General features: G+C 35.7%; 1 protein-coding gene across 13 annotated transcripts in view; it reads right to left on the bottom strand.

Moving 5' to 3' along the window:
- The window catches only part of MIER1 (MIER1 transcriptional regulator), a 56,096-nt gene that overhangs the window by 38,467 nt on the left and 2,392 nt on the right, over nt 1–15,237 (bottom strand). For 7 of the 13 annotated variants that reach the window (XM_079901806.1, XM_079901813.1, XM_079901812.1 and 4 more), the window contains 2 exons: nt 3,038–3,062; nt 5–150 (listed from right to left, as the gene is read on the bottom strand). In XM_079901806.1, the coding sequence (XP_079757932.1) occupies nt 5–150; nt 3,038–3,062 (171 nt within the window). Of the gene's footprint in view, nt 1–4; nt 151–1,332; nt 1,382–2,856; nt 2,905–3,037; nt 3,063–11,753; nt 11,939–13,197; nt 14,868–15,237 lie in introns of those variants that run through there. The other 6 variants (XM_079901808.1, XM_079901809.1, XM_079901811.1 and 3 more) reach the window with 6 other exon arrangements.

Below are 15,237 nucleotides of genomic sequence, written 5' to 3'. Positions count from 1 at the left end.
TTACCCTTGCAAGATCCTCTATTTCAGAACTGAAGTTTGTTTCTCCTTCCATCATTTCTTCCTCTTCTAATGTGCGTTCATCATCAAAATCATGAACCAGCATGTCAGCTGATGGATCAAATTCATGGTCATCTGATGTTGCTGAACCTCCTGGTAAAGAATATTTTAAACAGTTTGGTAAACCAAATTATGTGTATCTTATTAATATTAATTTAATGTATATGTTTTCTGAAGCTGGATATGTCAAGTAAAAGTACGAGGGAAAAGCTATGCACAAAAGGCTATGCACGGGAAGTATTATTTGTTGTTTTCTAAAATTCTTGCCCTTACTTATCACCCCCCACAAAATATCTTCTTTAAGGATTATTTTTTACCCTGTTTCACTTCTATATATTTACAGTGACAACCGCAAAACGGGGAGGAGGTGGGGGGAATGTTTGAAGAGTACTGTAATCTTCCAACAAAACGTGAGTTGTAAATAATAAATGGTCATATCAAATAAGAATGATCTTTTGTGTGAGAAAAGTCAATTCGTAATCAATTGATTGACATTTAATAGAACCAATGAGTATGAATATACAGTCATGTGAAATACACAATCATCTGAATACACAGTCTAATGAAAATACAGCTGAACTCAAATATTATTTTATCACATATCCACGAAAATATATTCTAATATAAAGGTAGTTGTCCTTAACTTAGTTGAAATAACTCAAAGATAGAGTATAAAAAGCAAAGTTTATTAAAATTACATACAAAACTCTTACGAAAGGCATTAAAAATAATCCAGTAGGTAACTTGTATAAGCTAATCTATTTTTAGCCTTGTGGCTGGAGAATACTGCTGTACTCAATAGGGTCAAAACTTGTAATAGGCGATAGCAAATGCTGGGCATATATAGTCTATAAACTATCCCCACATTTGGCTATTGCCAAACCTGGACTTAAGTTTACAAAAGCATTGTTAACTAATAAACAAATGAGTTACTTAACACTAAAAAAAACAAAAACAATTAGCAATTTATTTTTATCAATTTAAAATGTTAAAGGTTATATTACCTTTATATATACCTACCCTTCTATTTCACTCCATTAAGAAAACCAATAAGTAAAACAGAGATATAGAGGCTGATTTCTTGAAAAATCAGACAATTAGGAATAAGGGGCACCAAAACTCCAGGGTTCTTGTTACCTCACAATATTTTCTTATGTGCCAAATACTATGCTTAAGCACTTCACATACATTATCTCATTTAATCTTCAAACAATCCTATGAACAAAAAACAAAAACTTGAGGCCCAGAGAGTTTAAATAGCATGTTTAAACTCACAGAGCCAGTAGGTGCCAAGAATGGAATTTTAATCCTGGTTCTGCCAATTCCAATGCCTTTGCTTTTACTGTGCTTCCAAGGCTCCTGTAAGCCCGAGTTTCAGAAGCAGTAGATATTCTGCCTCAAAGAATACCTGAAAAGAGCCTATGTTCACAAAGATGAGTAAACTGCAAGCTAGGTCAGATGGCAAAGCACTGAGAAGTCAGTATGCTCTCTGAGGAACATAACAAAATATTGATATTAAATATAAAATAACTAAATATATAATTGCTAAATCAAGTATTATCTTGTTATAATACAAATGAGTTATCAGAGTTTTAGAATGATTTATAAAATAAAAACACTTAAGAAATTATATTACTTTAATTTCTTCTGGAAATTAAGAAGAATGTGGCATAATTTTAGTAGGGGATCTTAGTACTAGGTGAGGGACCTTAGTACTAAGTGAGGGACTAGACACAAGCGTTCTGTAAGAGCAGTTTGAGAATCACTAATTTAGTTGTTGCTTCTTTGTCCCAATCATTCTTCCTTCTTTCTGAGTTTTCAATGGAAATGTCCCAAAACTTTTCGGTTCACACAGCAATCTTCTAGGACACTTAGTCAATAATTATGTATTCCTACAGATGTTGCTATATTTTTCTTCACCCTTGTTTTAGTTGACTTCTTTTTACCTTGTTCTTTGAGACCAACTAACCATCCTATTCCTTTCTGTTAATCACTAAGGCCCAAGATTAGGCTATCTCCTAGGGAAAAGAATCCCAAAAGTAAATTATTAGGGTTAGGGAGTCTGGTGCTTTGTGTAAGTATTTTGCTTCAGAGTTAAGGCTAGTATCACTGTTCCGTCATAGAATTCCATCCTATTGCAAAATCACTAAAAAGTACCTTACATCTTTGCAAAGACTCAAAAGATAAATTCAGTTTATAATACATCACGTGCACTCATCATTTTATTACCTTCCCTCCCCTAAATCCTCACCTCTAATGGCTACTAGATGTAACTGGTTTACATTGGTGGAGTCTATAGACAAACCATTTAGCCTGGGTCACATGACAACTATTATTAGCATCAATTCCAAAGCATAGATGTTACAAAGGACACAGCCTTTCACCAGTGGACCAAAAATTTTTTTACATTAAGTTTTTATTCCTAATTTTTTCTTAATTGCCTACAATTATTATTACTTAAAACAATAAACATTTCCTTGGACAGAAGCCTGATACTACAAATAATAAAATCTAAAAATAACTTTCTTAATTTACAACAACACTCATTTGTTGAATCTTTTATTTTACCTTTCCCTCTCTCATATGCGCTAACAGTATTTTTCTCAAATACTCTGAGTTTCCTATACAATCAAATATCTCTAAGCAGTTAATGTTTCCTTTTTAAAAATACACTTCAAATATACTTCAAATCAAACAGCAAATAAAAACTACACAAAATACATGTGGCAATTCATTAAAAAAAAAGAGAGAAAGAGAGAGAGAGAAGAAACCCACAAATAGTCACGAGGTTGAACTCACAGCAGCCTCACCTGTACCTTCATGGGCAGTCAAATATTTCATCCATTTCTTTTTCCCCAGAGAAAAGAAGCATTCAGAAGAAAAGCAAGTCAGATGATAGTCTAACTCCTCTAACCTTTATGTAACTAATAGGCCAAATGTTAGTCGAACAGAGATTATAAAAAATATAGAAAATACTTACCTGGACTTGAAGACTCAACAGATGGCTGAGTGGGGGAGAAAAGAACAAAAATTAGCATCTTTGTGTAGTAAATCTTTATAAACATTACAGGAATTATTCAATGACTGATATAAACACCAAAAACTATAGTTACGTTTTAATGTCTGAATTGTCTAAGACAAACTAAAACTTCCCATATAATCCTTTCTCTGACATTATGTTAACTTAAACATAGAGAAAAATCTAAAACGTTCCTAAATCTAGAAACAAAGACAATAACGTGGAATTAGATTCAGATTTTAAAGGCAAACATGTATCTCATAATATATGTGGTTCAAGAGATATGATTCTAGATCCTGGAATTCTCTAAAATATTATTTCCTTATCAATCAGGGAAAACCCAAGGTTTGTTATCAAGCTGGTCTCTGGCTTAAAATGAGTGTGAGAAGGGAGGCAGAAACAATTTAAAACGTTGTTTAAAATAAAAATTTCGTTGTAAGAAAGCAGAAGGAAAAATTTAAGTGTTACTTCAGCACCAGACAGTACATTAGGTTAACTTTACTAACACAAAACATACTTCTAAATTACCACAGAATTAACAACCTTTCACGCTCAAATCTGGGAAGGTTATCTAATGGAAGATCACAAAGATTCCCAATTATAATGTTCCTTCTACTGTACCATTCTACCTCTCATAAATTTAACCACAAGCATCTGGAAAATTTAAAGATAAAATTGTTAGCAATTTATTTTAGTGTTATCACCATTTGACAGTCTGTGGCTGTGTTTTATCTTAATTCACAATTATAAACAAGTCATCTGCAAACATCAACTCCTACAAATTCAATAATAGAAATTCAAAAGATGCCTCAAATGACATAAACTTTATAACTGAAACCTTGCCTATTCATTTCAAGCTATCTATTTCATGCTCATTAGAAGTCAGAGATGCTGGAAGTCCAAAAGCACTAGCAAAAAGATAGAGATATTCTAGTGTTTTCCTTCTTTCTACTAAGAAGTGGGGCAGAGAGGCAAGAACAAAATTGAAATGAGCAAAGTGCCCGATTTTTCAAAAGCTAGGCATCTAAGACAAATTCTTATAAGGTGTTAAAAGTCCATTTTGAAAACTGTCCACATTATGCTATTGCAGTAAGTATGCCATTCTAGAGTCCATGTGGTGACTTAGATTGTTTTGAGGCATACTTTTTCAAGGGTCCTATTTTTTCCTTTTAATTCTTACAAAAGAATGGTTCTTGCCTACAGCATTGTCTCATTCTAACAAAAGACCAACAGTGTTCAGTATTATATATTTTCAAGTGTCACACCACCATCTTTACTTAAAAGTCACTCTGCCACAACAGAGTGAAAACAGTGCTACTGTTCAATTTGGTTCCTCCAATGGGAAGCTGTAGAGCAGGGTAACAAAGAATGTAACCATAAAAAGGGTTTTTAGCTTGCTCAACATCTTTTGAACAGTTATACACTTCTAGCTCAAAATAGATTTAACCACCACACAAATTATTACACAGCAAATCAGTATTTTAAAATATTAATCCACTTCTACTTCATACTTTATTTCCTAAGTTTAAGCACAACCTCTGTTCAAGGCTACAGCAAAGTTAATGACTATCTTCATCTGGTCCCAGGTTCACTATCCACAGAGTAGCCTTACAATGCTGTTTTTCCTTTTTCGTAAACTTCTGAAATTGGTTTGCATGGCATAAACAAAAAGAACCCAGGACTTCTTTCAAATTAGCTAAAAAGAAATAGCTCTTTGAGCATCTGGTTCTTTTTGAACACTTCAATAATTATTCCGCTTAACAATCTTCTGATTAAAAAGGCTGATTAAAAATAAGTTATTCTACTGAAGAATAAAAGGTACATTTTCCCTGATGTTATTACATACTGGCAATAACAGATACTGAATTGCGACTGGCGTCTGTATTTGTATTTGTAAGACGCCTCAGACTGCGCTAAATGCCAATAGACACCACACTGATTGTTGTTTTACTGGTAAATAGTTACCACTTTAATGTTCTGAAAAAGGCCTGAAATATCTTCCATTTATTAAGATACCAAATGTTTAGAGGACTGATAGCATTTGTAAGTATAGCTGGCATAAGGTAGAACACTCAGTGCTCAAAGATAGCACTAATCATATTATGTAAGACATACTAGAATGTTTTAAAACCGTGATTTGATGGATGGTATATCTAGATTAGAACTGGGGGAGGGGAAGTAGGAATGGTTTGCCTATAGATACATATTTTAGTATTCCATGTTCAAAATAAAATTCTACTGTATCAGTTTGATGAAGACGGGAGACCGGTTTCCTGAAAGTTAATTATATCCAATTAAATCAAAGATGAGCTTCTTGAAAACAGGCATTTGAAAATAGTGTATACTGTAAACATTACTTTTGTCCAACCAACAAACTAAATGATTATCTTTCAAATGAAATATGAGATTAGTATCATAACACAGAAAACTTTAGTAAGAAATGAGGGCATTTTTTATTTAGGTATTTAAAAGAACAACAGAACCAGCTTATGTTCATAGAGCACTACATATTTTCAAATGCATAAGGTTACCTGATCATAAACCTGACAATAAAACCTGCCCCACCTACCTCATTTTATAGATTAGCAAACCCAGGGAGATAAACTAACTTGATCAAGGTTCCACGGTGGGTAGTGAAGGTAAAGCCTAGGATCTGATTCCTTCTATACTTCCCATGGAAACAACTATGTTAAAAAAAAAAAAAATTATCTTTACCTCTCTCCTCCTTACTTTCTCTTTCTTTTTAAAATGGCTTTCATCTATCCAAAGCATGTTTAAAAATGTGACTGCAAGTTGTCATCTGTCATGTCAGACTCTTATTTATGTCACATTAGGAACTGGTATCTCTAACAATACCCTCCAGAAAAACCTGCAACATCTACCGTTAATGACTACAGTAAATTAGAAAGGAAGAAGGAGGGGAAAAATAAAACTAAAGCTAAACAGGTAATCATTTGTAGCAATACCTATTTTTAGCAAAAGCTCAAATTATAAAATGTAAGCAGTAAAGAAAATTTTTACATTGGGGATTAAAATGCACTTAAAATGCACTCATACATTACTGGCAGAAGTATGAGTTAGTTTAAGCATTCTGGAGATCATCTTGCCAACATGAACTTACCCTACTGATATGCCTAAAACAGCACACCAAGATACATGTATATCATGTATCACCACAAAGTTGTCTATAGCAAAGAGTTGGGAAAAAATTTAAGTCCATCCTTTAACTAGTTAGAAATGAAATATAGTTTTTCCAAGCAATGGAACATTATTAATCCATTAAAAAGAATGAGACAGTTCTGTTTCTGTTGATTGAGAAAAAAATGCTAAAAAGAAATATATATGTATATATAGGTACATGTATCTGGATAAACAAACAGCTATGTTAGGAGTAAAAAGCAAAGTATAGAGGAGAGAGTAAATTGGGCTGGAATATACATAAAAAGTTTTCCCCCAAAAGGATACACAAGAATCTGTTAACAACAGTTACCGCTAGAGTATGGGTGGCAGAAAGAAGGCTTTTTTCATTTTATACCTTTCTGTACTGTTGGAATTTTTTAACCACTTGCAAGCATTACTCTTTGTTTTTTAAAAAGGAAGTCAGTAAAGACTATCTCGTGGAATTATGAGCTATTTTCACTTTCTTCCTTTACTTTTAGATTTTCAAGAAAACCTAGTATTTGCCTTTTTTTTCTTTTTTAACAAGTCTGTATAATTTTGAAAAATAACCTAGTTTTCTTTTAGGTACATAATTGTTTTATCTGAGATGGAAAACACTAGAGAGACAGAATATGAATAGGCTAAATCAAATTAAAGAATGAACTCTGTTAACTTTTATAGCAACTTTTATACTGTCACCCATATATATGATTCAGTTGATCAAGCTGCTAATAATTGTAAAACATTCAATGCCTCAGATTTGTTCAAATGTTTTTCTTCTGTATTTTTCTAGACCATGGTAAGAAATATCCCATATACCAGAAAACTGCAAACTGAGAGATAAAAGATCAACTAACTAGAATATCACCATTACTAAAACATAAATAAATAAGGTAGTAAAAACATGAAGTAGTCATTAGACTCTTTTATCCCAGGCAATCAAGAGCGTATTTTTCAGTAAGTATAACTGTCCTAATTGTTCCCCTCAAACCAATTCCACCACCATTTAAGTATTATTACCACCTACTTAGTAATGCAGACACTGAATCACAGATACTCACCGGGATGAAGACAGACAGGAGTTTAGGGCCTACTCCAGGGTGGAGAAGGCAGGGAGACTGTGCCAGGGCCCACCATCTCTTTTCCTCCATACACAATTAAATCACTTAACTTTGCTGTTGGTTAACAAAGCCTTGGAGTTAAAACTAGCAAGTTTACCACAGTAGTAGTAATGCAGAGGATGAACTGCTATTACTCAGCACTAGGAATTCAGAGGCCTACTAGGTTCCAGTCTTAATTGTGCCACAAACGGCACCATCTAGGACAAACTGCGTAAGCTCTCTGCTCAGTTTCATCTTCCCTTAGATGAAAAGATTTAGATTTCTTCAAGTTTAGTTCAATTTCCTTTGAGATCTAAGTTCTTTACTTTTATTATGAATTGCTCAAAAGACATAAACACTACTGAGGAGTACTTAGCTCCATGGATGGGATATGTTTAAGATTCTTCTAAATTTTTTTTTAAAATCTAGGGCTACTGGGAAAAAAAGATCTCAATGTGCAAAAAGCTTTTGGGGGTTGCTACTTTATGAATTTCATATCTACATAAACCTAATTATACAAGTCATTCTAAGCCACGGCATAAGTCGAACAGAATGGGTCCCAGCAACAACTGGTATGTGAACTTAATCACTGCAATGAATTTGCAAATCTTTTGAAATATACAGGGACTCCATCTGAACTTTATGCAATAAATTTCTATATAGCTGATTACCTTTTACGAAGAAACACTGAAGTTTCACTGGCAGTGTTGTATTTCTGAATTATTTGGGAAAATGATTAGTCTCAAGAATTCTCTAAAAGAAATTCACTTCTATATTTCCCAACTAATCTTTCCTACCTTATCAAGCACTTTGACTATTACTCCTTCTGAATTAAGCTTTTTAAGACTTTCATGCATTGGTGTTAAGCACTTTGGATAATTCCTTAATAGCTCTGTAAGTATAAACACCAAAAAAAGGTTTTTTTTCATTAGCAGTTTTAAGGCCTAAATTCATTGCAGTAAAACAAGTTTTGTTTAGAGTAGAAATTAACACTATCAAGAACAGCAGTCAAGATGATCCCATTTCCTTAAGAAACAAAATTCAAATACCCTTGAAAAATGCTAAACAGGGAGTCTGTTTTTAAGAGAAATGGACAGATTGGATAGTGAATAAATAAGATTATGTATTATTTTTGGAAATACTAAAATACTTTAAACTAATACAGAATAGCAAATCCATTAAATTTTCTTCTCTTTATGAGACAACAATATGGCCTAGGTGAAAAGACAGGTCTTGCACTATGCTGTGGCTTTTTTTCCTTGAAAAGGAAGTCCCTTATGTGTTTACAAACTCTGAAATAAAAAACAAATTGTTCATTCCCAAAGGTCTATTCACCACATTCCTTATAAAACCTAAAGGATCGCCTATTTCTTCCTCTTATTCCCTCTCTCATTGCCTTTGTAAAACTGCCACTGCCCTGTAATTTCCTTCCTTTAAGTGTGACTAGGAGAGCCTCCTTTTGGAAGGTTGATTAATAATTTTAAGAGATAATAAACAATGAGAAATATTACCAAAAAGTATTAAGAAAGGGAGCATATGCTATTACTTCTGTATACATTAAGTATGTTTTTAACGTTACTACAATTTTAATAAGCATTAAACACATACTTACTATTATGGACTAAGATGATCAGATCAAGTATGAAAAATTAGTGTTTTGTATTCACATCTAAAGCAAATTGTATTTAAGAATTAAATATTTTTCTGGAGAAACAAGGTCAGGGTCATTCTATGTAGGAAACAACAACAAAAAAGCACAGAAGCATAATACCTACATTTTTCTCTGGAAACTTATTTCTTCAATAACCCGTTTTCCCCTCAGATTTATCAAATAAACGCATACTGTCACTTTGCGCTTAGTGTTATTCTATCAGTTAGTGTCAATACTCAGGTCTATTTAACCAAAAGTGCAAGAGCACGGCATTTGAATTATTTTACCACATGCTTTGTATTGGCAGCATAAAGAATGAATCTCCTGAGCGTTCACATAAAAGTAAAAGCACTCTATAATATAAAACAAGCATTTCTCCTTATCTAATTTTTAAAATGACCAGTCTCTAAAATCATTCTAAAATTTTTTTTTTATTCTAGATTTTCTGTAGGAGATGAAGGTTCCTCCGCTCTTCCTCCAAATTCACTATAAATAAAACCATCTACAAGTAATGGAAGAATATAAAAGATGAATTTTTAAGATACCAGGTCACTAAAAAAGTGCACTGAAAACAAAATTCAGGGTTTTTTTCTCCCTGAAACTGAACTATCCATGTGTTCCTACAGAATATGAGAGTTCCATTCTCCAAATGATGTAATGTTTAAGCAAACTAAAACATACACTTGAAACTATTAGGAAATGACCAGTGGCTCAAAATACTGCTTTTCTTCTCTTACATGAATGCAACCATCTTTAATTTCTAAAACAAATAAAATGTTAAAATGCTTTTATTTACATATTAAGTTTTCAGTGTGGTAGGCAGTTAAAATTTCTGAGTAAGCTTTTAAATTTAAATTTCACCGTATTTTCATACGCTAAGATATTTTCCTTCAGTAATATCTTGCTTTAAAATATGACTACAGAACTTAAAGCTCAAACCATTGTGAGCAGCACCACGAGGCAAGAAACCACATCTCCTATTACAACACACTGCTGCTTATCTAATGGGCATGGGATCCAATGAAGACTATTTGACAAAATATATGTAAATCCAGCTACACAGAACCCCTTCCCCTGTTACATATGAAGGAAAGAATCACTTAAGAACCTCATCAAGGCTAAAAACCTTTCAGCCCAGTGAAATAAATCCAGTCACATTTAAGTGAAATACAAAGAACTATGTTTTCTCCAACTCATAATTTCTTGAAATACAATTATTTAACCACAAAGAGCAAAAGAAATTGAAATAAATCCTAAGATCTAAATTTAGTTTTAAATCAGAATATTGAATTTTTAAAAATAATACTGGCAGCAATCAATCCTGCTACAGTAAAATCTCTTCCTCTTTTAATAGCAAATACTCCAAGACATAAATATAAAGTCAGTTTCCATAAAGGGGAAGGAGCACCCTAAGAGCCACTCCAGAAAACTGTTTAAGCTTTAGGTCTCTCCACTCAACAGGTACATGAAAAGGCCTCCAAATTAAGATTCTTTTCCATAACCTATGTTTCTGTATTCCAAGGTTTTAAAAGGAGAAATTATGGTACTGATAAGTGTACTCACCATTGACTTCATTTAGCAAATAATGAAGACAAAAACTGGGGTTGGATGATAAATAAAATTACCTACTTCCTGAATCTGTTTTTAGGTGCCTCTGAGACTATGAAAATGGTAATTCTCACATGAATAAAAATGGCTTTATCAACATTTAGAGTGGCTGTACTCAAAGAAGACATAAAAGTCCAAATATATCACCTCTTGAACTCCAGCGAGTAAAGGACAGCGAAATTCTTCAGACGGTAAGGGGAAAAAACGTGTTTAAAAAAAAATCAAATATTTAAAGGTTTAAATCAGAGGGAAAAATTTAAATCTCCAGTAGCATATACTAAATTCAAATTAATCGAGAGAGGTTATTTGCCCACCGATCTGAGGCCCCAAAATGTAAAACAACTGCCACCGAAAAAGGGGGCTTTGGCAACTCTTTTACTAGAAAAAGAGCAAACGGGGGAAAAAAAATTTTTCCCTAAGGGGTAAAAAAACTGGAAGAGAAAGAAGACAAGAATAGACAGTCTAGATTTGCAAGGGGGGTAAATGCCTGGAAAGTGATGGGGGGTAAGAAAGGGAGAAAGCAACTCTTCTGAAACGTAAAGAGAGTAAAAGAGGTTCTCCGGTGGGGGGGAAGGGGAATGTTTGAAGAAATGGGGAGACTCCCCCAACCTAGAGGGATGGATTGCGAAAGACCAGGTTTATTTCTCCACGCTCATCTGGTCACCATCTAGAAAATTACAGAGTTAATCAAAGGCCGTTTTCCCCAACACAGGCAGAATGTCAGTAGCAAACCGACAAGGGTGACGCGGAAGGGCGCAACAGCATCTCGGCTAGGGAAGGAAGAAACTTCGCAAGAAGAGGAAGCAGCAGCTCCTCTCTTGGCCCCTAGCACCGGCCGGCGAAGTTGCGCCACAGGCGCCCCAGCCCCGCGGGCGCCCCCTCCCCCTCGCCCCTCTCCGTACGCACGGCTACGCAGCCCTCGATCCTTCAAAGTGCCCCCCGAAGTCCAACTACGCCTCCGCTTCCTCCTGCCCCCGGACCCATCCCAACTAAGTTCCAACGGAAAGCTCCCGCCCAGAGCGCGGCCTGTTCCGGACAACAGGTGGGCAGTGGCGCCAGCAGGGCTGGGCCTCCCCTAGCCAGGCCCACTCCACTCCTCCCCGGCCCGGACCTGGGGGCGCCCGGCTCCGGGACGGGGAGGGGGAGCTCACTCCCTTACCTCCGCCATATTTGCCGTACTGACGGGTCACATCTCCGCGGCGGCCGCAGCTGGGTCACGGCCAGAACCCGGATGTAAGACTCGGCAACGGGACTCCAGCCGCCGCCGCCACCGTCTCTGCCGCTCCCGCCGCCGCTGCCTCGGCGGGAACGCGCAGGAGCCGCCCGAGCGCGCCCACCACACCCCACTCCGCCCCCTCGCGGCGCCCGGGCTGAGCTGGACTAGAGGGAAAAGGCCGGAGCGCGCGCGCGCGGCCCCGAGGCAGCCCTCCCCCGGAGGAGCGCAGAGGAGGCGGAGCCAAGGTGGGTGTGGGGGGAGGCGGGCATCTTCGTGCCGGGCGCCTGCCCTAGCGGATCCGCGACTCCAGCCCGGGAGAGGGCTCTAGGGACCAGAGAGGTCGAGGAAACTAGCCAAACTAGCCGCGTCCTGCCTTCATATCGCAGGGGAAAAGATACGATACATTTCACATGTAGGCTTTTTTTGAAGTGCATTTGTTAGAAAACGGATGTTGCTGTGATGCAACAGCTGCAACTAGTGCGCTTTGAAAGCGGTTATCCCTTGACAGATATTTCTCTCGGTTCTTTCCCTACAGGAACTGTAAAATCCCATGTACCAAAATCTTAGAGGTCACAGCAGAGATTAAGAAAAGGGATTGTGCTAGGTAGACTGCCATCCTCATATATCATTTGCTTTTCCTCACACACCTTCTGCAATGCCAGTAGCAACATAATTGTGCAACGGCTGAATTCTGCACAACTAGAGAAAATTTTTAAATGTGAAATATTGAAAAGCTGCTCTTTAATAGATATAAATAATCTCCGACTCGACTGCATAGATGGAGAACTTGCTTATGTGCAACGCCTGAAATGCCTGCAAGTTAAAAGTTTATTTTAATGTATTGGCCTAGAACTGCCAAGTGGCTTTGGTGACAATTCTGATGACTGCCAGAGCCAATGATTGCAAAATAACAAACATGTTTCACCTCCATTACTAAGGCAGATACTGGGTAATGCAAACGTGATATTAAAACGTGCACTAACACATTTTACCAAACCAGAAGTTAGACAGTCTTATTTCATAAAGACCTGTTTTCCCCCAAATGTTCAAGGGTTCTTCTTATTGCAATTTCAAAAATGACTACCAAAGTCAACAAGTTATATATGAAACTCATTCATTCCCTCCAAATAATGTGATGCCAGCACTGCAATATATTGCATAAACGTGCACGTATACAATTTTTCTTTAAACTGATACTTAACTTACAAGGAATATGGGGAAGTCTGTTTTAAGTTATTTGTATTCCCTTAAAATTCTAGACTCTATTAAGTAGCTTATTTCCAAAGATTCAACATTAACTTGAAATTCTTATGTCCAATAATAATTTGTGCATGAATATTTTGTGCATTTATAGGTATATGAAGTAGCTGCTAAGTAAGGACATTACCTGGTAATATGACAGGAAAAGAGTCCACAGACAGTCTGTAAACCAATTAAACATAAACATCTGATGCACATTTTCTACTGAAAGAAAAGCAAGGGAAAGAAGAGAAAGGAAAACTTTAAGGTTCCCAAATCTACAAACAATTTTTACCATTAACTGTACTGTACAGTATTTTCATTTTATTTTTTTATAATACTTATATAAAAGTGTTTTTCAGGATTCCTTGAGGGAATAAATATTTTAGCATAGGTATACAGTTTCTGAGTTACCCTGTTGAATTACCTTAGTCCTTTGGACTCGAAATAGAAATGACTTTTGTATAAGCCAGTTCATATTCAAACACTTTTCACTTTGAGATGCTTGATGGAAACAGCTGTGAAGGCAAAGAACAATGTATGTGCATAGACCTGAGGTGGGTAAAGATAAGAAAAATAAGGGGCCTAGAGGTAGAAACTCAGGCTTTATAAAACCACTGGTTGAAGGAGAATTATCCATTTAAATACTAAAGCTAATATATGAAATTTAGCGGGTTATCAAAAGGAAAATTAAAAAGTATTGTCAAAATGCAAGGTACAGGAATAACTTGCTTAAGCCTGTTAAATCTTTGATTCTTCAGTTAATTCATCAACAAGAATCCCAATTGTGATAAAGAGCTGGGGATCACGGTCCCTTAAGCTACTGAATAAATAAGCTACTGAATAAATTCTGAAATTGTCAGGAATATCGAGGTCTGGGACGTATTTGAATAGATATCCATCTTACTGATAAATGACTTTTAGGTTTATTAATATTGTGTTATCAATTTTACTATTTTTATGTGGCATTATCGTTTAGGGGAAACATTCCCTCTACATTTTTCTCCTTCCTTTTTTTGTAAATGTGGGTTACATGATTTTTTTTTTTTAGGTTCAGATATTCTAAAGGTAAAAAGAAACAGCTCCAATATTGTAAGTCATTGGTAACATTATTATTGAATTCAATATAGTTTTACTCCCCATTTTATTCTAGTGCTATACTTCAAAAATTTTAAGGAGCCATCTTAAGGAAAGCAAATTCTCAAAACGCTTGCTTACCTCTTCAGTATCAAATATGTAAAAATTAACTATTCATTAGTCATAGAATCTTAATGTTGGATGGGATCTTAGAGGTCCTTAGTCAATTTCTACACTGTCTAGGTGGGAATCCCTCATTCTGCTTCCCCACTACCAGGCTTTTCTGCCTAAGCTTAAACATCTCCAATGACTCACTATCTCATGAAAAGGCTGCTCTTCAAAAAAACCTCTAATGTTTGGAACATTCTTCTTTTTAACAAACCAGAATCTACCTCCTTGGTATTTACACCCATTACCCTGAGTTCTTCAGCACTTTGGATTAATTCAACAGATGTCTTCTTTGTATTCAAATACAAACACTCAATATTTATACTTGGGTCAACAAAAAATAAATCTTTAAAGCCTACTGATACCAGAGGAGCTGAAAACGGGACATTACAGAGTTGAAAGCATGAGAAAATTCACCATTGCCTATGAGCTGTTTAAAATTATTACGGTTTATAATCTTTATTTTGTGATATCCAAAATGGTAGCTGTTAGAATTGTGTAGTAAAACGTTTACAGTTAAGCTAAAAGGTGTGGTTAATTCCAATTATATGTGAGGTTTGTGGCTAATGTCCCAAAACAAAAAAATCACTATACAAAGCCTGAATAAATGCCTCTTTAGCTCCCATTCCCCACCTAAAGGCTTCCTTATTTTCAGGCAAACTAACATTAACTTTTACCACATAAGCTACTCAAAACTGTTATATTGGGAAATTCTTTTTAAGCAATTTACTGCATACTCCATTAAAAAGTTTTAAACAATTTTATAGAGGCTGCAATACACAAACATAATACATACACACTCACACACACACACACACACACACACACACACACACGAACCCCTCGAAGTTATTTTGCTATTAACAAAAGCATTTTAAGGTCTCAATTTTTCTTCAGCCAGTATCCCAAACTAACCAATAAGTAACCTGGCAATTTACACATA

This window comes from Stenella coeruleoalba, assembly GCF_951394435.1.
Source record: "Stenella coeruleoalba genome assembly, chromosome: 1".
Taxonomy (NCBI): Eukaryota; Metazoa; Chordata; class Mammalia; order Artiodactyla; family Delphinidae; genus Stenella; species Stenella coeruleoalba.
Note: the sequence above shows the minus strand (reverse complement) of the source record. Positions and strands in the feature narration are given on the sequence as shown.